The following is a 22,061-nucleotide window of genomic DNA, read 5'->3' as shown; positions in this document are numbered from 1 at the left end:
TACTATGTTTTGTTTTATCTATGACATCTCTTTAAGGCAACATATTCATTCTTTTATGGGGATAAATTATATGATGTTAACATCATTTAACTAGATGATATTCTTCTCACAAATACCATAAAATTTATGTAGGGCTATTTAACATGTGTGTAATTGATGTGAGTTCATAACATTTTCCCTTCTTTTATATGGTAATAATAATAAAAAGGAAATATACAATATTTTCCCAGGCAATGGAAAATCCTGTGGAAGTATTTCCTAGTAAATACAAATCGGATACAAGTAGCATGTAGAGTAATTACAATCTCTGATAAAATTTGACCACAATTCTATCTTTCTTTTTGTCAACTTTATACACATTTCAACTCATCAACTTCGGCAGCGATTCCTGGGCTAAAAAGGGAGGCAAACTTTTAATGTCAAGTCGAGATGAATTTCTACTGAGATCGACTCAAATGTCTACTCAAGTTTGCATGGGCGATGCCCAAGACTTAGGAAACATTGCCACTTTACTCGAGTAAAGTAGGCTAATTCGAGGCTCAAGATCGACTCGAATGTCTACTCGAGTAGCTTGAGATCGAGCTTGGGTTGATTCAGAATGAGTCGATTACGAAAAATTTTTGAGTCGATTTTGGGTAACTCGCGAACTGTGTCGTTTTGTCTACACCCCTGATGCCACTCCTATTTGAGTTCTTTAATAATTATTACCGTTTATATAAATAAAGGGATCTTTACCTTTATATAAAGGGGGCTTTTTAATAATATTTTGCCATTGGTGGAGGAAAGTAAATCATTGGTTCTTAAATAACCTCTTGTTTCTTCTTTGGGATCATATGTTAGTGGTGAAAGAAACGGTGATGTAAGAAGTACACGATAGAACCCAATTTAACTTGTTTATATATCAAACTCTTTTGGTACTTAAAACTTGAATTATTTGATTGATAAAACTTTGCTTGTTTGTAGCCGCAAGAAGGGCCATTATGGCATTATGCTATGCTAATGACTCTCTCCCTTATCTATGATACAGCAGGACAATTTTTTCATTCTTATATATAAATAATAAGATAATGGATTATTCAACGTTTCCCCAGCTATGAAAAATTAGTGGAACTCATTTCTAGCAGATACAAATGGTATTCAAGTAGCATGTAGTAATTACAACGTGTTGTTGGAAATTAGGCGTACATCGTACGTACTCTCTTCTTCTCCTTTCCCTGCAACCACAATAATATATGATTAATTTTTTTAACATAATTTGTGAACTTCATATAAATCTCAACATACAAAAACTCACCGACTTCAGCAGTGATTCCCGGGCCAAAAAAGGAAGCAAATTTTTGCTGTGAAACAGTATTGTTAACATGTTATATGCAGTAAATTACAACAAAAACTATAGCTGTGGCCAAATCAAAAAACACTTGACCCAACTCTTGCTGCATCTAGGGACATATTACTGTGTCATTTTGAGTTACGTTTTTACTTAAGAGGTGACACTTTTCAACTCAGTTTCCTAAGATTGTGTCATTTAGGGTTACATTTTTTACTTCCATCATGTCAGATGGGAAAAATCTAAAAATTAAATGAACATGAAATGGTTTAAATGCATAGGAAGTCCTCAAGGACCTCAACTGTAGACAATTTGTAAATCTGTGGTTATATGCCAATCTAGCAAAAGAATGTCCTCCAAAAGTCCAAAGTGCAGTCAAATGCTTACAAACTCATAATTGGTTTTACTACAGAACCTAGATTGTTACTTTTAATACTATATAGTATTTGTAATCATAGTGAATACATCATTATTTAAAAAGACTGAAAGGTGGACAACCAGTGTGAATGGATCAATTTGACCCGTTCAGATATGTACTAGAAAAAGAATATCCATTTGTCACCTCTAGATTTGACCAATTTACCGTTGGGAGATACTCAAGTTATTCATAAAAAGGAAGTACCTGTCTTTTTTCAAAATCAGTCAACTCAAGTGCTTTGGCTTCGAACACCAACACTAAGCAATATTTACCATCTTCTGTAACCTGAACCATATAGCATATCCGGTAAGTTGAGTAGAACTTACAAACTCCACTATTCCGCAAAAATAGCAGCATATTTGGACAATCTGTAATGCTCATACACCAATAGGTAACTTAAGCATGAAAATTGACCTTTTGAGGTATCTTGTAGTTGATATCGATACCACAGGAAAATTATAATTGATAAACGCCTAATCCGTACTACTTTAAGATATGAAAACGGACATGCTTTGTGAATGTTAATAGACGATTAGGGCGTTTTTATGTTTGTTTAAGTGTTTCAGGTCTTTGGTGACAAATTGAAGTTAAATGGATCATAAACAAGTCAAGCAAAGTCAAGAATCAAGTCAAGAAGTGTCAAGGCAAAAGTCTGGAAAATTGCATTTCTGGAGGGCAGTCTCAGACGCCCAGGAGGCAGTCTGGGACGGCCATAGCTGTACAAGAATTCCGAATTTTAGGGCTTTTATTATTTTTTAGTTTATATCCATTCTAGTCACGAACCGGGAAGTTACCGATTCATATTTTCACATACCTGGGCAGTTTTCTAACACACACAACACCCCAAGATCATCATCAAATCACAATTCCATGGAGATTCAAGCCCTAATTGAAGAATCAATGATGCTATCAATGATGAAGATTATAGGCTAATTCTCTTTTAATCATTCTCATGTGAACAATTATGTAAGACTTTTATGTTCAACCTTTCTCATATTCATGTTGGATTAGATGTTTAATTCTTAATTGTGTTTTGCATCAATTTTGTTTGGATTTGAATGAATGGTTACATGTCTATGACTTTGAATGAATTTCATCCATCTTTTGATTTCAAATTATTGTTTATCATGGATTATTGAAAGAATCTCTCATAAACTTGTAATTCTATGTTAATGAATTGAAAATCTAGTTGTGTCAATTCCTCGGTTTTTCATTATCGTGAATCATCACAACCGATTACTTTAGTTTTTAAGTTCATTCAATCCAAACATTATAACGAATCATGTCTATGTGGTTTCCAACGAATATAAGTTAGGTTACATAAAAGAAAGCATAATTTGAAGCATGAGAATGATCCCGTTTATTTAATTGAAGTATTTTGTTAAGTTTATGATCAATTGTAGTTTTAATCAAAATCAATCAATCAAATCGTTTTAAGTTTATGTCTAGTTCAATTAATTCTTGTAACTTATTCAACACTTTCCCTTGATTCCTTGTGGATACGATACTCTACTTGCCCTAGCTAATTAGTGGTATTTAGTTTTAATTTTGATCGGTCCAACGACATTGATCAATAATATATCTGTACTGGGGAAGTAATGTAACTAGACAAATTTTAGGAAAAGAAGATGATATAAATGTGCGAACAGGCGAACAGCTTGTTGAAAATTTTTCATCTGGAATTTTTGATGAATAAATTGTCGCTAAGACAATCACATGAGGACTCAACAGTGTATTCGTGTATATATGCAATTTCGTAAGTGAAGTATATTAGAAGCAATAGGAGATCTAACAAGTTAATTGGTAGTACAGTCAATTCCGATTATGTCAAATTGGGTATGCTGACATACAGATAAGTAAATGTCAAAGTAGCAATATAATTGATAAAAATCAAGAGGCTTACTTCTTCACGGATTTTTTGTAAAACTGGAGCATTCCTTCGTGACACACCGCCACCCTAAATCAAACAATAAATTATTCAGATATCAGCATAGTATGTTTACTGGAAGTTTATCGTCAAAAGAACATCTTAATGACCAACTTTAAGTATTCATAATTTACATTGACAATGATAGTGGATAGCTAACAGGCTAAACTACGTGCATATTGTTTACTGGAAATTTAGTTTTGTTTCATGTTATTGAGATCAGCAAGAAACGAGCACACATAAGATGTTTATGAAAGAAAGAACATACCAGACCATACTGGAAGATACGCTTCAAAGCCTCGTCCAAATGTTGTTCATCTCCATAGCGGTATCTGATAACATCATCCCTGACCTAACACAAAGGATCAATTTGACCAGTAAACAATGGAGGAAAAGGTACTAACACAATCAACACAAATATCTCCAACCACACAGACATGTGTCACAGGTAGGTAATAACTCCATTCTTTCGTTAGACTAAGTCGTAGCATGAACAAGGAAATACAGGCATGGGAATAAGCACACTAACTATAAGAAATTGAAAACAAAATTTGCCACCGAGCAAGCAAACGCCTCAGATTATATATATAACTATTTGATGAGGGAGGTAACATATTGATATGGTTTATTATCATGGAGATTGTTGGTTGTAAATATAGCATAGACAAAAGTTGAATGAGTCAGTTCTTAGGATGAGAGCTCTATTGTGCCCTCACAAATCCAGGTTAAAGAGATGACTAGATGATAGCATTGGATATGTACATCACTTCAAAATTGACTTGTATGCTTTTTCTTATGAGGTACTGCATGTGAATGTAATCATTTGATGATAAATATTTAGGTAGGGCGCTCACATCTTTAGCGATTTATTATGATGGCAAATAGAGAAAGCATAAATAAGACATTGGTACTCTTTGTGACATGTGTCCCGGTATTGAGCATTGTAGATTGTACTACCCCCCGTTTTAGTGCTAACAACCCATTACAAACAAGTATTTTTCTAACCTGCTTAAGGATAGGGGTCGCACATTTTTCTCTCAGAGCCTGAGCATCAGAGTAAGTCAAACATGGCACTGGTTTGAGTTCTGCGTACTGCAAAAATGTTTATATGGTTAACATGGAGAACAAATTTGCTTGTCATGAACATTGACATGTACAGCAAAAGAAGCATACAAGTTTTAATGCATCTCATACTCACACAGCAGATAGCTACTTTTCAACGTAATATTCCCAGCCACAAACATAAGAAATGGTGTATGATTTACTAGAACTTGATATTGCTTGATTTATGTTCCTATGTGATGCATAATGTAAGATAAAGATAATCAAACGAAGTAATATTGATTCACCTTGAGAGCCATCCCAATAATCGTCAGAGGAAATCCATACGTCAACATCAATGCTGACCATTCAGATCCTGGGAGAATATTGAAATATGCTCCAAAACCATAACTGCAAAGCTTACTCAACACATCATCAGGAATGCTTGAAACGGCAGACTAAAAGGGACTGCTAGAAACTACATGGCATTTAACTTCCTAATGACTGATATAATGTACATGGAAAGTGCATGAAGGCTATAGTTTCAAGTGAGACAAACATACAAACTAAATATCTGACGTGAAACAAACTTAGTCTATTGGTTTACCAGCCAAAAAAACATCGTTATCGGTTTGTAATGCATGTTTGGAAAATCAAACTTTTATACTTGGGGCTCGTTTTCCTCATTATGCAGATAATGTTTTAATTAATTTATTTTTTGCTTTCCAATATGCACTACTTTAGCACTTTGGGAAATACAGCTTAAGACAGTATAATCATAACAACAGGGTACTTACGATAGGAGTGAAAGTCCAAGACCTAGTCCAATAACACCAAAGGAGACCTGCAGAGGAGGCATTAAAAAAAAAACAGTTCAGTAATGATAGCAATAAATGGTTACATAAGTGGTTAAATGACTTAACACATACACTACGAACAACTCTTCTTTACAACCCTCTAAAATTATAATTGCCGAAGAGGAAGCTTCAGCCCTGCCCCTATAAGTCTCTTTAATTCAAGATGATACGTATTACAAACGACAAGATTTTACAATCCTCTAGATCTAATGTACTTCAAGAGGTTTAGGCCTTCTTCATACCATATCAATAACCGATATACGACTAAAACAAAACACTAATAAGAGTATCTTCACATCCTGCGTAACTCTTTAGGTTAGATTTTAAAAATATATCCAACTTCACACCAAACAATATAGTATGTATCCTATTATAAGGCTTATTTTGTGTGTATCCTTGTTTTACCGAATTGCCTATTACTCAATAAGGTTTATCCGTCTCACATTGAAATTAGATGCATAAAGTAGGTACTATAGATACAGCATTCTATATGGTTCTCTTTTATATTAAACCTATTACAGTACTATTCTCAACATTCAATCATCTAAATAGTATGTTCTTATATAACAATTCTAACTAAATATAATATACATACAAACACATAAAAAAAATATATGTATTTAATTTCATAAATTTTTTGAAACGAGAAACATAACATACTTTCGCAAGCGAAAACTCCTCGTCTTCGACTATCGCCTTTCCGCCACTAGCAGCGGCAGCCGGAACCGACGCCGGAGAAGAATCCGCAGCTCTAACAACAACAAACCTAAGGTTAACGTAACTTTTAGGTCTATCAATAAACTGATCCTGATTATTGAAGCTACCGGAGCTCCGCCGGAGATTCAACTGATTGAAAGAGATTAACTGACGGTTGTTGCCGGAGAGATTTAACCGATGAGAACAGAGGATATTACCGCCACCGCCGATTGATGCTGTTGATAATGCTTTCATTATGATGATGATGATGATAGTTTAATTACACACAGTGAAAACACACACACACACAGAAATAAAGAAAGAGAGGGAAATGAGAGGATGTCGTTAGAGGAAGAAGAAGATGGATGAAGTATTTTTCTTGTATATTTTTTTATATTATACATCTAATCTTAACCGCCAAATTAATGATGACGTGGCGTTTTGTTAGCTACCAAGTTAATACTGTATAAAAGAGTTCCGATTTAATCGTCAAAATTTCAGTGTCAACGTTATTATCACAAATCGTTTAATTTTTGCACTCTTTTTTTTTCTCAGTGAATATGAATATTCTTAAACCTTCATAAGTAAAAACGCTTTTAAACCCCACTCTCGGGTTTTAAGTTCAAAGGCTTTCATAATCTAATACTAGTAAATTTGCAATTTGTGTAGTAGAAATCAATTTATTAGTGTTGCTGTTGCATTTAGCCAATTATGTATCTCTTATTAGTTTCTTTACTATAATAATAATAATAATAATAATAATAATAATAATAATAATAATATTATTATTATTATTATTATTATATATAAATAGATGATTTTATTATTATTTTTTACAATGAGTTTACTACTTTGCGTTAGTGGAAAGTGTAGCTTGTTTATGATACATTGATGGTTTTTTGTTAAGTTACTTTTGTTGTTTATTGTTTTAATGCTCTATATTGTTGTTTTAATACTAGTAAAATTAATGTCATACTGGTTCCTCCTACTAGTGATCTTCGGAAACTCTTGAATGCCCTTCAATGTTAGTTGCCTGCCTTCCTTTTTTCTCATTTTCTTTTTTTCTTTATGTATGTATGATTGACCTTTATGTCAATTATGGGTTGGGTTGGGCTAGTGCGCCCCATTGGTAAGCTCTTTGACTTTGGGGTTTTCCACCAGGCCAGGTTCGAGTCCCACAGTGTCCTGGGCTCTAACCTAGGTATGTATAATGATTGAACTTTTTATATGGCTGAACTGAAAACGCGTCTATGCTTGCTTCTCAGATATACCTTGTTGCCTTGACGATGAAACGGACGTGCAAGATGCGTTGGCTCATGCATGTTCTACTTTTTCCCGTGGTCCCCCACAAATGAAAAAAAAGTTATATATGTTCATTGGACAAACTATAGATCTGCATCTTAGGGGGGCAGTCTTGTATGGAAAGGAACTTAAGGAGCGCAGTGTAGCTTAGATGTTTTCAACTTCTGTTTGATAAAAAGTAGCCACTTCTTCCTATATATGAGAAGGCTAGTATATTCCGAGGTAAATACCATTATGGGAGGGGGGCGCTTGAGACACTTGTTACTGATACCAATATTAATGGCAACAGCCACATAAAAGATATTACAAATGAACATGAATCTTCTGTTCTTCGCGCCTTCAAGCATAGATTAAGAAAGCATCTAATTAAGTTACCTAGAGAAGAAAGCTGCCGCATACGATGAGAAAAGTAAAAGTGCTGCAGATGAGAAGAATGTAAGTGTTGAAACACCGGAGTTGGAGCTGTTTCAAAATGAGAAGAATAAAAGTGCTGCATCCAGGAAGAAAAAGAAAAAAAACAAAAGAAAATGTTAATGTTTAAACAAGAGTAGGAACCCCCCTCCCTCTCTTGTGACAGATTCGAAGCCTGGAGAGAATGAAAAGGTGAAGTTGGAAGCTCTGCCTGATGTGTATGTTGCTCAATTGTTTCTCTATAGTTCCAAGCTAGTGTGTTGATTTTATTTGTGCATGCATACCACTTGATGAAGATCCTTAATTTTGTAGCATTCTGGAACAATGTTGGCCGGTGTTATTAAAGGAATTGAGTAAATGCCATATCCCAGTTTTCGATTAAAAACATCATTGATATGTAATGCATCTTTTGATTAACTTTGTTTCTAATACATTTTATAGTCTACATATATCGGAGTTAAGGATTTTTTTGGTATAAAGTGATTACTGATTACCATTCTTACCAAGAAAGAAATTGAATCCAAAAAAAAAAAAAAAAACTTTAGATCTATGTGAGTATGTAAAAAGCTTTTGTTCTAGATAAACATTCCTGACCATCGCCTTGCTAAAAAAATACCCTTTTAATGAGTCCAGCAAATGATGTTAGTCCTGCATTCAAAATAAATATATTGTAAATAATAATAATAATAATAATAATAATAATAATAATAATAATAATAATAATAATAATAATAATAATAATAATAATAATAATAATAATCGACATAATAAAACGTTATATAAACCGGCCATATGCAGAGCCAATTTAGCATCTAAATACATCCAATATCAAATGGAGACGACCATATATATACATCCAGAGCCGTATTATTTATCTGTAACGTATAAAGAAACCACACAGATACACACCACACAATAAAATAAGTTCAGCATGGCACGGTGCCTAGCAGCCTGATCGATCAAAAAATTGTCAAAAGATAATGACAAATAACTGGACACAATTTAGGGTCAACCCAACCTGGTTGAATGAAATCTGATTAAAGTCAGGAGAACATGGCTCTTGCTAAAAGTTACCCGTGAGAGGGTCAAGGTTGCAGGGCTCTTGCTAAAAACCTACATCCATAAAGTTTGATCTTGAGCAAGAATGTACGATAATTGGGAAGGTAGTAGATACCGTAATTGAAGAGTCAATCAGAAATTGGTGACCTTCAACAAATCATGTCTGCCCTTCAATGTTGCTTTCCTCCCTTTCACAGTACTTGATTACTTATGTATGCGTGATAGAGAAAGATTGAACTTCATGCCAATGGGGTTAGCGGCCCATTGGTATGTTCTTTGACTAGGTTTGACCTAGACAAACATAGGTTTGACTAAGTTTGACCCTATACTAGAATATAAGTGTTGTGGAAAAATGATCGAAGCCTGCCTGATGGATGCATATGGTTATTGCGCTGCTGATCGAATTGTTTATTTAATGTCTGCATAAAACAGAACCATGCACAATATGGATCAATGTGTTATCATCGATCATACTAGCTAGTATTTTACTTATCATATATGCGTTCTCTTCATGAATTTGTTAAATTGCCACTAGTATTATGAATGACTTATGCATTACAGGTCCTCATATTTCTAATTTTTTGTTCATTTTCATTCATGCTACGGTTTTGTACTTGTGATATACTTCGATATTGCTACATCACAATATTGCTCATTTTCATTTGAAAGGAGTTTCAGATGTACGTTTGCTTGTTCATGACATTCACTTCATTTCATTGTGAGGCTTGAATTGAAATCTTGATTTTAAACTTTACAACATATCATTTTCAACATATTTACTATTTAAGAAGGGTTTTGTTTTGTGATTTTGTAAGGATTGCACCTTTTATCAGTGACAAAGTTATGAGTAATATTTGGTATGTCATTTTAGAAGCACCGACGTGAACCCGAAAAAACGGATAAGCAATTAATTTTGTCACCATTGAAAGTAACCTAACTAAAATCCTGAATTTGACATGGGTACGGAAATTTTTTAATCCAACACCAAAAAAATGATTTTTTTTTACTTAAAAAAGTGAAAATTGAATCAAAGTTGAGTAATGAAATTTGTCAAATATTCGAACTTTATCTCAATAACATTATCAAATTTGGGCATTTGGCATCATTATTTTACCCTTATACGCCAATAGCAACGCAAGTTGGTAAATTTATTGAATTATTATTATTTTTCTATAAATATAAAAGTTCCTTAAACCCTACAAAAACAGCTATATTGTTAGATAAAACTAATTTTAAAGAATCCATTAGGAAACTTATTTATAGAATTAACATGAAAGACTTGAAAGCTTAAAAAAACAAAATTGTAGAAACTAGAAGTAAATATAAAATGATCTACCATCACTATGAGCTATGTAGCACCGAAACGGGTACGGCAAAGGGGTACGTGTACGATACGAGAACGGGGAACGGCAAAAACTAAAAAAATTAGGATACCGGCACGGCAATACAAAAATATACAAATATAAATTATATCGATTTTTTATAGAGAGAGACTTGAGAGATTATGTGTAATTGTATATGTATATCTTTATAATATATGTTTGATTAGTGATCACTCATTAAATGTTTAGTGTTTAATAATTGGTTTTGGATTAGAAAAAATTTAATATTAATCAAATTGTATATAATATAGCCGGGTTTGGGGAATGAAAAAAGCTCATTAAAACCTTGATATTAGTTAGAAACAATATGAAAATTTCAAAGAAACGTTTCAGTATCTATAAAAAACTCAAGTAGACGTTTCATACGTGTTTCGTATGCGGAAACGTTTCCATGGAGTTTCGGAAACGGGTACGCCTACCTGTTTGGAGTTTCGGTGCATCATAGACTATGAGAACTCTTTGAAAAACAATTGTTCCAAAAATGTGTAGCTATTCAAGAAAACGATTTTGTTTGTAACAAAAGATGAATCTATGATAGCCGGAAAAGTAAAAACATTCATTATTTAGCGGGTACAAAAGCAAACATTTGTGGTAGAGTGACCTCCATGGTAAACAATATATGGGTCACAAACAATAGAAGGGGCGAAGCCACCCAAAATAGCTTCAGAAACACAATAAACATATGATGAGCCAGACACAGTAGTGTGCCTAAAAATCCAGAATTTGATAAAAAGAAAAAACCAACTCGAGTCCTAAGCCACAAGTACTTGAACAAGCTTTCAATCTATTGGGTATGCTAGCAGCACCCAACAATTGTGCAAATCATCACGTCACTTTAAATAGAAGACCTAAAACGTACCAATGCGTAGTACACAAACTATTTTCCTACAAAACCCATGTATATTACTGAGTTTCTTCGGGTTTTGAGGATTCCTTGATCTCATCTCCAGCCTCATCCTGCAAAACAGATAAAACATTAAACATGTCAGAAGACTATACCAGTAAAATTACAGGAGCAAATCAAGTACAGCAGGTCGACCTGCCAGCATCTTTTGGTTCTTTTCGGATGAAACGTTCTAAAACTTTAATAAAACTACGTTTAGTTAACTATTTTAATCTTCCAATAAATTGTTTAACAGGCATTTCAACTTAACTCTTAAATTTTTAATTATATTCATCAACTTTACCCATTAGAGAATGGAACATAACCTCAAAATAACCAACTTCTTTAAGTATTAGTGGAACTTGTGGCCCTTAAGAATAAATAACAGTATGCATCTTCAACACAGGTGCAAAAAGTGGGACAGAAACACAAACAAGAGAGATGGGATGATAAATAACAGTATGCATCATTATAAATAACAGTATGCATCTTCAACAAAGTGCACAAAAGTGGGATATAAACACAAACAAGAGAGATAGGATGACCAACCGCAATATCAGATGTCCACAGAGTGAGATTATCTCGGAGAAGCTGCATGATCAGTGTGCTGTCCTTGTATGAATCCTCACCTAATGTATCCAACTCGGCAATAGCTTCATCAAATGCCTGCAAAGGATTACAACGATATAGCATAAATACTTGGAAGAGTCAGAATGTATGAAGGAAACTTGAAAGGAGACAAAAAAAATAACCAACTGGCCTTTATAATGTTCAACTGCACAGTTCTATGCATTACCAAAGCAACAAATTAGACACAGTTAGGCCAAATCATAAGTTAATAACTCTTTTTAGTATCATCACCAATTGTAGCTCCATAGCTAGTAGACCAATAAGAGATATGGTTTAATTAGTACAGCTAATCAGTTCAAGTATCCCCTCCATACCCTTTTGACATTATACAAAATATTCTGTTGTTTGTGGAATAGAGAACTAGAGAAGCATTAAAGAAACCCATTGCAGGCCAACAGGCGCTGATCAAAATTTTCAAATACAATCTGCCACCCTATACTTCCAAATGCTACCAAGAAAGAATGATCTTCAGAAACTGGGTGACGTGTTTTCCATTTGCAGTATAGCTTCCATTATATACCCAACAAACCCACATACAAAACCCTAAGGTATATAATTATGCTTTCAAGCAAAACACATCATCCAATTAAATGCTAAGGCATTTGTAAAAGACAGCAATAATAGATAATCAATTTATTAAAAACAACATAGAAGATTTTAAATATTGAATAGTAAAGAAATTACCTGCTTGGCAAGATTGCAAGCACGGTCAGGTGAATTGAGAATCTCATAATAAAACACTGAGAAGTTAAGTGCAAGTCCTAGCCGAATTGGGTGAGTAGGAGCCAAGTCGGAGAGAGCAATATCCTACAATACAATACCATGATTATAAGTTAGGGTAAGCAAATGGAAACAAAATAAACCAAAAATCAAAGTAGAAAATAAAAAACCCCAAAAAACAGCTACCCACCTGAGCAGATTTATAAGCTAACAAAGTGCTCTCGGCAGCCTCCTTCCTATCGGCTCCTGTCTTGAATTCAGCCAAGTATCTAAAGTAATCACCCTTCATCTTCAAGTAAAAGATCTTAGACTCGGCAGAAGAAGCAGAAGGAACAAGATGCGACTCCAGGAGTCCCAAAATTCCATCACAGATTTTGCTTAGTTCAGTCTCAATTGTAGCTCTGTAGTCCTTAATCAGCTTAACATGATCTTCATTCCCACGGCTCTCTTCCTTCTGCTCAATGGAAGATATGATCCTCCATGATGCCCTCCTAGCACCAATCACATTCTTGTAAGCCACAGAAAGAAGGTTCCTTTCCTCCACCGTCAACTCCTCAACGTCAACAGTCTTTGCTACCTTCTCCATAAACTCAACCATTTCCTCATACCTTTCGGCCTGCTCAGCCAACTTAGCCATGTACACATTTTCTTCTCGCGAAGGTTCAGCTGATGCCATTTCTATCAAGTAAACATATTCCTAAAATATCAGTCCCTATACAAAATCAAAATGCCAAACAGATCTACATCTAAAAGTAACAATACAGCTGATAGGCCAAACTCGAGTTCAAATCAATTACCAAATGAGCATAGCTAAATTTTACCAACCTCATAACGCTACAGCATTTTTCAACAATCGATGGACCATAACTTGTACATTACAAGTAGCAATTGCTCATATAATATCTTTTTTTAGTTCACAAAAAGCATCATTGGTACAAGTACTTTTTTAACGGCTAATTTGGATGACTGACGGATCACTACGATATGATCGTACCACTAGATACCAACCAAATGACCAATCATATCAAGTCACTAAGTTACCTGGTGCTCATTTTTTTCCATTTCATACATCAACTCACACTATGCATCATAGTTGTACGGTACAAGTAACTGATGCACAAACCATTTCCGTTTCATTTTATACATATTAAGCAGCATTACTTGTACAGTACAACTTTATATAATCGTCAAATCGAACCAATACAGATCCAAAACTTTAAAACTAAAAAAATAATATATTCACAGATCTTAGCAGCTAACAATATAATAATCAACAGTTAAAAATCTATATAAAACTAACAGATTCACATCCATATAAGCATTGATTCAGTCATACATACATATATACATACACATATATAGATATAGATATGATGTTTATATGAGTTTAAAAAAAAAAGAGAGAGAGAGAGAGAGAGATCGGAAAATACCTAAATTGACTGATAATAAGGAGTGGTGGCGGCCAGAGAGTGTGTGTGATTTGAAGGTGTTTAAGTGTGAAATTTGATGCGGTTTTATCGGAGGGGATGGAAAGAAGCGGATTCGAGGGGTTTATATAATTGAGGAAGGTGTGAAAGAGAGGAGAAATAAGCCAATGACAATATGACACGTGTTATGTTTTCTTAGGGGACGGAGTTGGCTACACGGATGCAAAGGCGATATACACGATTTTTTGCCAGCCTCAGCCCGTCGTAATAGTGCCTTTTTTAATTCTATCTCCAAGTGGGAATTAAGAAAATGACAAAATGTTTTCAAATTTCGAAATTCAAAGTATTATTTTATAAAATGATAGAAAAATAGCATATAATGTTCATAAAATAACAAGATAGATAAAAATGTATAGAGTCTTTGTTATTAGAAAATGTTAAACAAAGATGTTAGGGTTTTACTTAACGTGCATAAAAAAAATTGTACATTTTCATATCAAAAGCTCACCCCTAAATTTTATGGTAAGTGTACAACTAGTTAATGCACCTTAACGAAAGCCTTAGGACTTCGTTTAGCAAAACCCTTGTTGTTATAATGGCTTTTACGTTTTTATATGAATTTTTACAGCATTGATAAAATGATGTAAGAAAGTAATATTTAATACTTTTTGTAATTAAATATAAAAAGATATGAATAATATAACATAAGATATGATATCTTAAGTTGATCATTAACAAAAATAATTAAATTAATGAGAAAATTTTACTGAATCTTTAAGAAAACAATGAATCAAAATATAAGTTATCAGAATGTATTTTTTTTAGAACGGCATTGTAATCTACTCTTACTCCTAAATTACATGCATGACTATAATGAAATCAGGACTTTCGAAAAATCCCTAGGGCACCAACCCCATTGACAAGTTATAAGAATGTATTAATAACAACATTTATATTATAATTTATATTATATGATTTCCATGTTGAATCATAAAGTTGTGTCTTACTTCTAATAAGTTTTCTCAATGTATATAAAGATGATCGGATGACTTATTGATTAGTCAGAAATCTAAATTTGTTTTTCAAATAAAAAAACATGACCAATATATATGGTCTTAATATCAACAATTTGGATTTTACAAAAACATCCCAATAAGTTAATTTCTACATGTATAAAAGACAAAGAGACAACAAACTAAACTGTTAATTTTTTTTATAGTAAAACATGACGTTTAAAAAGTATATTTATACTCGTAAATTTTAACATCATAATACATATAATATGCACACTCTACAAATAAAATAACATATAACATGTACCTAAATATCCTTTTCTAAAAAATTTACATACATACGTATTGACAACATATAATATGTTGTATTACATACATACGTACTGACAACATATAATATGTTGTATACAAATGGTGAAATGGATTCAGATTTTATACACCATAAAATCCAAATTTACATAAAAATAAGAAGAGAACTCATATTTCACAAAACACAACCGAATTTGGGTTGCTTTTTTCAATTATTTAATTTAGAAATCTAAATGTGGTTTCTACAAAACAATTGAACCATTGGTTTATACGATCGTTAAATGCCAAACAATTATTCCCTTTTTCATAAATGGAAAGGGTAACCAATAGTCAACGTATTCCATTTAGACTTTTAGAGATTCCATTGACACAAAAAGTAAAATATTTATCTCGCTTTGTTCTCTTTTCAATGGACTATATATAAAGAAAAGAAAGTAACTTTGCCTAATAGCCTGTTAAATTGGGTGCTCGTTATTGTCTCTCCGAACCAACAGAACAGGGATGAATCACGCTAATGGTGTTCCCTCCCATTAAACACAAGAAAAGTAGACTCGATCAAAGGTACAAAAAATTATAGACATGACGTCTCTAGAGCAACTTTTTCACACCATGATTCTTAAATGTAAAAACAAAACCTAATAAAATAAATGCATCGAACACATGTAAGCAGTTGATACATTTTCTAACAAAAAAAATATTTCTACAAACCGTCAACATCAACCCTAAAGAAAGGTGTCAATATAAACAAGATATCAACCAAAACTGCTAATAACTCAGGAGCAGAAAAACAAATATCACGAACGGACTACTTAGATATCATTAAAAGAACACATTAAAAGTTCTAGGTATCATTAATAAAAGAAAAAACCCAACAAAAATTAGGTTGGCAGTGGACCAACATAAACAGTCTATCCATCAGCACCTCAAAATAGTATGAAAGCAAATTGATTAGCTGTCTACTACAGCTGACAGCTAAAAATGTAACACATCCTAAGTTGACCAAAATCTCGAAAATAAAATCCTCTTTTTTTGGGACCATTCAAGGGGCAGTCCTGCATTGAAAAACAAACCATTCCACCTGCAGCTGTAGTAACGAGCAACTAAGTTGGCTTTCGCATGTTGCGACCTGCACGAATCACTTCATCAACAAGTAGCAGTTGTGATGCAATTACTGGCCTGCAAAACCCCAACAATTCATTATATATAACTGGAACGTGCCAAACTTTTGTTCAAGATTTTGAAATTATAATATTTGAATACCCTGAGTTGATGATTTGGCGTTTCACGGCATAATTATCGAAAATGCCCTCCATCTGAGGGTCAATTGGATCCCCAGTGTGTTGATTTAGCCCAACAACATTCCCATTGTCATGCTCTCCCTAATCGATTAGTTTCGGTGAGAACATAATACACTAACGTATCATATGAAAAGAGAAGGGGAAAAAGAATAAGAGTAAGGGTATAGAAGATTTACAGTTAAAGAAATTATCACATCTTGAGTGTCAAGTCCAGAATTTTCAGCCAGCGTTTTTGGCACAATAAGAAGCGCATCAGCAAAAGCTTGGATGCCAAGTTGAGCACGCTGGTCACAAAAATAAGCACCAAAAAATTAATAAATGCATATAGCGTAGATATGGTGTAATATATGATGGAAGGAGAATGAACAACTTACCCCTTTGACGGTCTTCTTCACTTCATTAACCAGATGCTGCCGAGCAGCAACTTCGAAAGCACCAGCACCCTGATATACATATTGTGAATGCTTGATGAGAAAAGAACTCAAGTGGTTGAAAGGTCAAAATTCCTACGTTTGTTCTTTTTGTACACCATGTAAACATTGAAATCATATTCTAATCTATAATTACTACTGAAAAGATATTGTATACTGGCTACAATTATCTTAAAACACAAGGGTGCATTTAGCTACAGAATAGTTTTTTTCTATTTTTCAATAAAATGGGTGTCTATTATCTTTCTGAAATACCAATTATAAGATGCTGTTAGTTAATTTCCTTTCCAAGTTTTCTATAAGTAAAATGCACCCTGGAAGTTTGCAATTTTTGTCTTGATAAAAACAAGAAGCTGAAGTGTTGAACTGAATCCCTAGTGACTATAAAGATGAGGAACTCTTTAGTGCAGCATACGGGACACTCTAGTAGTTCCTGACTTCACGTAAATGACCACATGAAAGAAAACTTACTCTAACAACGGCTGCATCTTCAATGGTATTTTTCACAGCTCTCAAGCCATCTCTAACAGCATCCTTAATTTGAGCAATTGTGTGATCATTTGGTCCTTCAATAGCGTAAAACATCATGACAAACATCAGAAAATGTAAAATAAACATGATAAACCAACATACAGAATAAGCAAATTCAAATAAAAAAGAATCCACAGTCCTAGAAAGACATTATATCCAAAAACAAACGTACCTTTAATTAGAATTGTGCACGAATGGGGATGTCTTACATTCTCAACAAATGTATACTTCTCTTCCCCAAGGACATGCTCATAAACGAGTCCCGCCCATCCAAGGCAATCTGGGGTTAGGTCATCCACAGAGTTCACAGCTTCTCCACCACATGCCAAAACCAAACGTTCCATGTTTCTTCGTTTGGCCCTTCGAAGAGCAACAATCTGTATAAATCACCAAGTTGAAAAGGTTAATAATCCAGAAAAACGTGCAAAATTACAGTGAATAATATAGCCCAACAAATGATTGAAGAGTAACAGCATCTCCAACGGTAAAGCTTTTTTAAATAAGCTTTTGATAAAGTTGGTGCTCCAACGGTAAACGTTATAAAAAAGTCTTTTAAATATTACTCGTATTTAATAATAAAAGCTTTTTTGAATAGTAAAAAGCTTATGCAAAAGTAAAAAGCTTTACAAAACGGAGATGGTCTAATAATAACAACATGATTGAAAGTCGAATTCTGATTCAAACTGAGTTACTTACCCCTGCCCTAGCAAGAAGATCCAATGATGGAGGATCGATCCCTTTCTGATTAATAAGAACAAAGTTGTCTTCAGTGCCATCACAAACCTGCAAACCATGAGATTTATTAGAATGCAAACTTACAACATGAACGCTTTACCAATTCAATGGTATTCGCCACCTACCTTGTTTTTAAGAGCAATGATTTTTCTCACTCTCTCATCAACAGAACGTCTCTCTGCAGCAACCATTGCTTCTCTCTGCTCCGCGTTTGAGTAGAAAAATCCAGCATTTATTTCACTGGAAATGAGATGTTAGACAACTCAATACTGAAAAACACAGATGTGAAAGAGATGTACATGTGTGTGTGTGTGTGTATATATTATAAGCTTTATTTTACAATAAATGTAAATTCTACCTTTTCTCATACTCCAATGATACATTACAGGTCATGATGTGACAATTTTCTGCCCGTCTCTTCATATCGGGGTGCCTGGATCCATGATCAAGAACAAGACCCTCCACCTATTGAAAAACACAGTCAAATAGTAAGCTAAGTGAAGTGATGATGTCAATCTTCATAAAAGAGTAACCAGATCTATACCAAACGAGTGTCAACATCAAACTTGTGACGCATGTGCATAATCTCAACCATAAAAAGGTCAATAGCTTCTTCAGGTTTCTTGATGCATAGAACCTACAGAACATAATAAAGAACTTTAATAACTTTTAGCTGCCAGTAGCATGCACATTGCTAATTCTAAGAGAATTTAACAAGACAGCAGACTTATATATGTGAGGATTTTCAAGCACAGAACTCTCACCGCATTCACAACTATGTCAGTTAATTGATCTGCCAAAGCTTCATATAACTGCACAACAATTGAAAAAAAGAGGAAACATATGTAATAAGCTATATATAAAACATGCATGTTATCATCCAGACAAGAACTGAACCATAAAAAGAAGATAGCAGAGTATGTAGATAAAACTACCTTAGTTCTTAATGTTGTTCTTGCTACCATCTTTAGTATCTCTCTATCAGGTGCGTCACCCATCACTACAGGAGTCTTAAACTTTTCAAGAAATTCAAGTGTGGCCCTCTTTGCAATTTCAAAACCATCAACCACAACCCGTGGATGCATCCCTACATAAATCAGCCAAATGTATAACCGAACTTTTAAAGTATGCATAAAACACCACAACATTAAAGAACAAATAATATCAAAGCATTGTAAATTAGCTAATAAAAGGAATATAACACCTTGCAAATCAACGATCTTCCTTTAAATGAACCCAAACAGATTACAAAGTACAAAACAGAGATTAAACATAAGCAACATGGCCAAGGCAAACAATTCTGGGTGAAATAGTTCATATAATCATTTGCTTGTCCGTAAACTTGAAAAACCACCCCAACCATCTCACCACATAATTAGAAAACAGGGGACAAGGTAAGGAAACTAGAAACGCATATGCTACAGTGAGAAATGTATTTACTGATGGGGTATTCTAGGTTAATGAATCTTGCAGCAAAACAAATCTGACAGAATGATGATGGTGATGAGCATAAGTCTATTGAAATAAAAAACAGAACTGGATAGCAACACAGACGTATAAGACTAATAAATATAAAACCTTCATCAATACAACGCTCGGCCTGTTTCATTAGCTCGCCAATAAAGATGACTGTAGAAGTAGTCCCGTCACCACTAATATCGTCTTGTGCAACGGCTGTCCTTGCAATCATAATAGCAGTAGGATTTTGAATTTGCTGCAACCATTAATAAAAAACAAAAGTACATAAGTATCAAGGAAAGAAGCATAGTACATTAATAATGTAGAAAAACTAAAGTCATGCATATCAGTTGACAGAACAAATACATCGCAATTCTGATCTCAGCAATGGAAACTGAGCACAACACATAGCCTCCACTGGTTCCTGTTTCCATTATTTATCGTTTCCCAATATCCTTGACTTCGATTGGTGAAATATTATAGTCTATAAACCCCAAACAGACCAACTATATATAAAGACATATCCATATGCATTTAAGCATCAATTGGTAAATCCACCAGTCATCACAATTTAAGATATGCAAATTAAATTTTCATATCTATACTATATTATAAAGCAGATTCCTTCCAAATTTTCAACATTAAATTGAAATTTTCAATATTGATTTTAAGTACATCCCCAAAATACCCCTCTCATCTATTCTATATTTATCTAAAATAACCATAATACCCTTTCTCTCTCCTCAAATCTCAACCAATCATCTTTTTTCTCTCTCCTCCATAAATCATTTATTCCTCCAATTCATTCAAAATCTTTTATCTCAAAAACCGTACATCAATAAATTATAAAAATTGTTTGGGTATTCTTAAAATTTCATGCTCTTTCATTAGAGATGTCATTCGATATACTTTCGACAAATTTTTAAATCCGAGGGCGGAGCCCGTACGGCTAAGGCATTTGACTATCATACTCTATGACATATCAACTCCTATAACCTATCAACTCCTATAACCTATCACATTCTATGACCTAGGTATCACCACCACTATCTCACCGCCGCAACGCGCGGGTACTTGCTCTCGTAACTTATTTAAGTGTACATACAGCATACGAGTTCAATCTGAAAAAACCAAAAGCATACTAGTCTTGGTACAAGCATTCTATCATTCCATGTCTTCAATTATGGTAGCGAAATGCCTAAATCTATCTAATTTAGTTCTCAAATGTTAAAGTTTAACTTCAATAAAGTTATTTTCTCTATCCTAGTCTCCTTGCCCCTTCCACAGTTCCACATACAAGCAAAAAGTACACCCAGAACATATATAGCCATATTTGTGAAGTCCAATGCGGTAATCACTATTTTCTAGTGAAACTATTTTCTGGTAGCAGAAGCTTTTGTAAATATATGTATTTTGCAAAGTAGTTTGAGCTTGTAGCTTATCAAATCAAATTTCGTAAATGGCAATAAATACATCAACGTTTCTCCTATCATAAAGTCATCAACTCTATTTTCATCTATTCTAGTAAACCCAGTCGTGCTAAATAAGTACCTAAAGTGTCAATCATACTAATTAACTCCAACGATATATAATTATATCACAGTCTCCCATGAAGACAAACAAGCATCAAGTTATTAACAAAACAATATATACTGAAACCCTAAAAAAATATTGTAAATAAATGCTTCTGGTGTCAAGATAATGGCTGTATATAACTTCAAAACAGATAATTATCAAACCCTAATTAATCAAATTTAAAAAAGAATTATATTATTAAAAAAAAAAAAAAACTAACCATTTCTTTTAATAAAGTGTTACCATCCTTAGTTAACTTAATATCTCCAGCTCCTCCAACAAGCCTATACACAAAAATATTAAAAATAATATAATTATAATAAAATAAAATAACAAATCAAAACATACACATATAAAATATTGCCATCTGTATATGTATACATATATATACGTACATCTTAATGGTGCCTTTAGGGCCGAGATTGGATTTTAGAACATCTTGTAAGCCCTTAGCAGCATTAATGTTCATATGAAGTGCAGCCGATTTGTTCAATACTTCCGCATTAGGGTTCAGTGCTCTTATTGACATTTTGGTGCTGGATCTAGTGAAAATAGACAAGATCGGGGGAAATGAAATTGAGAGTCAGGGCAGAGGGGTTTTTAGTGGGAGACGGTGGTGGGAAGAAAGAAT

General features: G+C 33.7%; 3 protein-coding genes across 3 annotated transcripts; all 3 read right to left on the bottom strand.

Moving 5' to 3' along the window:
• Positions 1–1,019: 1,019 nt before the first annotated feature.
• Positions 1,020–6,627, bottom strand: LOC122589537 (thylakoid membrane protein slr0575). The gene is made up of 9 exons (XM_043761835.1): positions 6,231–6,627; positions 5,511–5,557; positions 5,022–5,124; positions 4,678–4,764; positions 3,941–4,024; positions 3,649–3,702; positions 1,950–2,030; positions 1,295–1,340; positions 1,020–1,214 (listed from the first exon to the last, which is right to left on the bottom strand). Exons 1-9 carry the CDS (start codon positions 6,519–6,521, stop codon positions 1,156–1,158), a joined length of 852 nt encoding a protein of 283 aa, XP_043617770.1. The 5' UTR covers positions 6,522–6,627; the 3' UTR covers positions 1,020–1,155.
• A 4,325-nt stretch (positions 6,628–10,952) lies between these two features.
• Positions 10,953–14,192, bottom strand: LOC122590088 (14-3-3-like protein). The gene is made up of 5 exons (XM_043762419.1): positions 14,084–14,192; positions 12,844–13,331; positions 12,618–12,740; positions 11,853–11,969; positions 10,953–11,377 (listed from the first exon to the last, which is right to left on the bottom strand). The coding sequence occupies exons 2-5, from the start codon at positions 13,327–13,329 to the stop codon at positions 11,324–11,326; spliced, it is 780 nt and encodes a 259-aa protein (XP_043618354.1). The 5' UTR covers positions 13,330–13,331; positions 14,084–14,192; the 3' UTR covers positions 10,953–11,323.
• Positions 14,193–16,194: 2,002 nt separating this feature from the next.
• LOC122586887 (T-complex protein 1 subunit zeta 1) lies at positions 16,195–22,061 on the bottom strand. The gene is made up of 15 exons (XM_043758904.1): positions 21,826–22,061; positions 21,651–21,714; positions 19,976–20,111; positions 19,333–19,484; positions 19,162–19,209; positions 18,942–19,034; positions 18,756–18,862; positions 18,523–18,637; positions 18,359–18,445; positions 17,835–18,039; positions 17,603–17,697; positions 17,075–17,143; positions 16,877–16,984; positions 16,663–16,781; positions 16,195–16,578 (listed from the first exon to the last, which is right to left on the bottom strand). Exons 1-15 carry the CDS (start codon positions 21,957–21,959, stop codon positions 16,503–16,505), a joined length of 1,608 nt encoding a protein of 535 aa, XP_043614839.1. The 5' UTR covers positions 21,960–22,061; the 3' UTR covers positions 16,195–16,502.

The sequence above is a fragment of the Erigeron canadensis genome, chromosome 2 (genome assembly GCF_010389155.1).
Source record: "Erigeron canadensis isolate Cc75 chromosome 2, C_canadensis_v1, whole genome shotgun sequence".
Taxonomy (NCBI): domain Eukaryota; kingdom Viridiplantae; phylum Streptophyta; class Magnoliopsida; order Asterales; family Asteraceae; genus Erigeron; species Erigeron canadensis.
This window is presented reverse-complemented; position numbering and strand designations above follow the sequence as displayed.

Coding starts and splice junctions, on each gene's coding strand:
- LOC122589537 (XM_043761835.1), bottom strand. CDS start 6,521: ATGAAAGCATTATCAACAGCATCAATCGGCGGTGGCGGTAATATCCTC. Junction 3,703..3,940: donor GTATCTTCCAGTATGGTCTG/GTATGTTCTTTC, acceptor TGTTTGATTTAG/GGTGGCGGTGTGTCACGAAG. Junction 2,031..3,648: donor TACAAAAAATCCGTGAAGAA/GTAAGCCTCTTG, acceptor TATATGGTTCAG/GTTACAGAAGATGGTAAATA.
- LOC122590088 (XM_043762419.1), bottom strand. CDS start 13,329: ATGGCATCAGCTGAACCTTCGCGAGAAGAAAATGTGTACATGGCTAAG. Junction 11,970..12,617: donor CTTGCAATCTTGCCAAGCAG/GTAATTTCTTTA, acceptor AATCCTTTGCAG/GCATTTGATGAAGCTATTGC. Junction 11,378..11,852: donor TGTGGACATCTGATATTGCG/GTTGGTCATCCT, acceptor TCTGTTTTGCAG/GATGAGGCTGGAGATGAGAT.
- LOC122586887 (XM_043758904.1), bottom strand. CDS start 21,959: ATGTCAATAAGAGCACTGAACCCTAATGCGGAAGTATTGAACAAATCG. Junction 18,446..18,522: donor TCATTGCTCTTAAAAACAAG/GTAGGTGGCGAA, acceptor CATGGTTTGCAG/GTTTGTGATGGCACTGAAGA. Junction 18,040..18,358: donor ATCTTCTTGCTAGGGCAGGG/GTAAGTAACTCA, acceptor TGATTTATACAG/ATTGTTGCTCTTCGAAGGGC.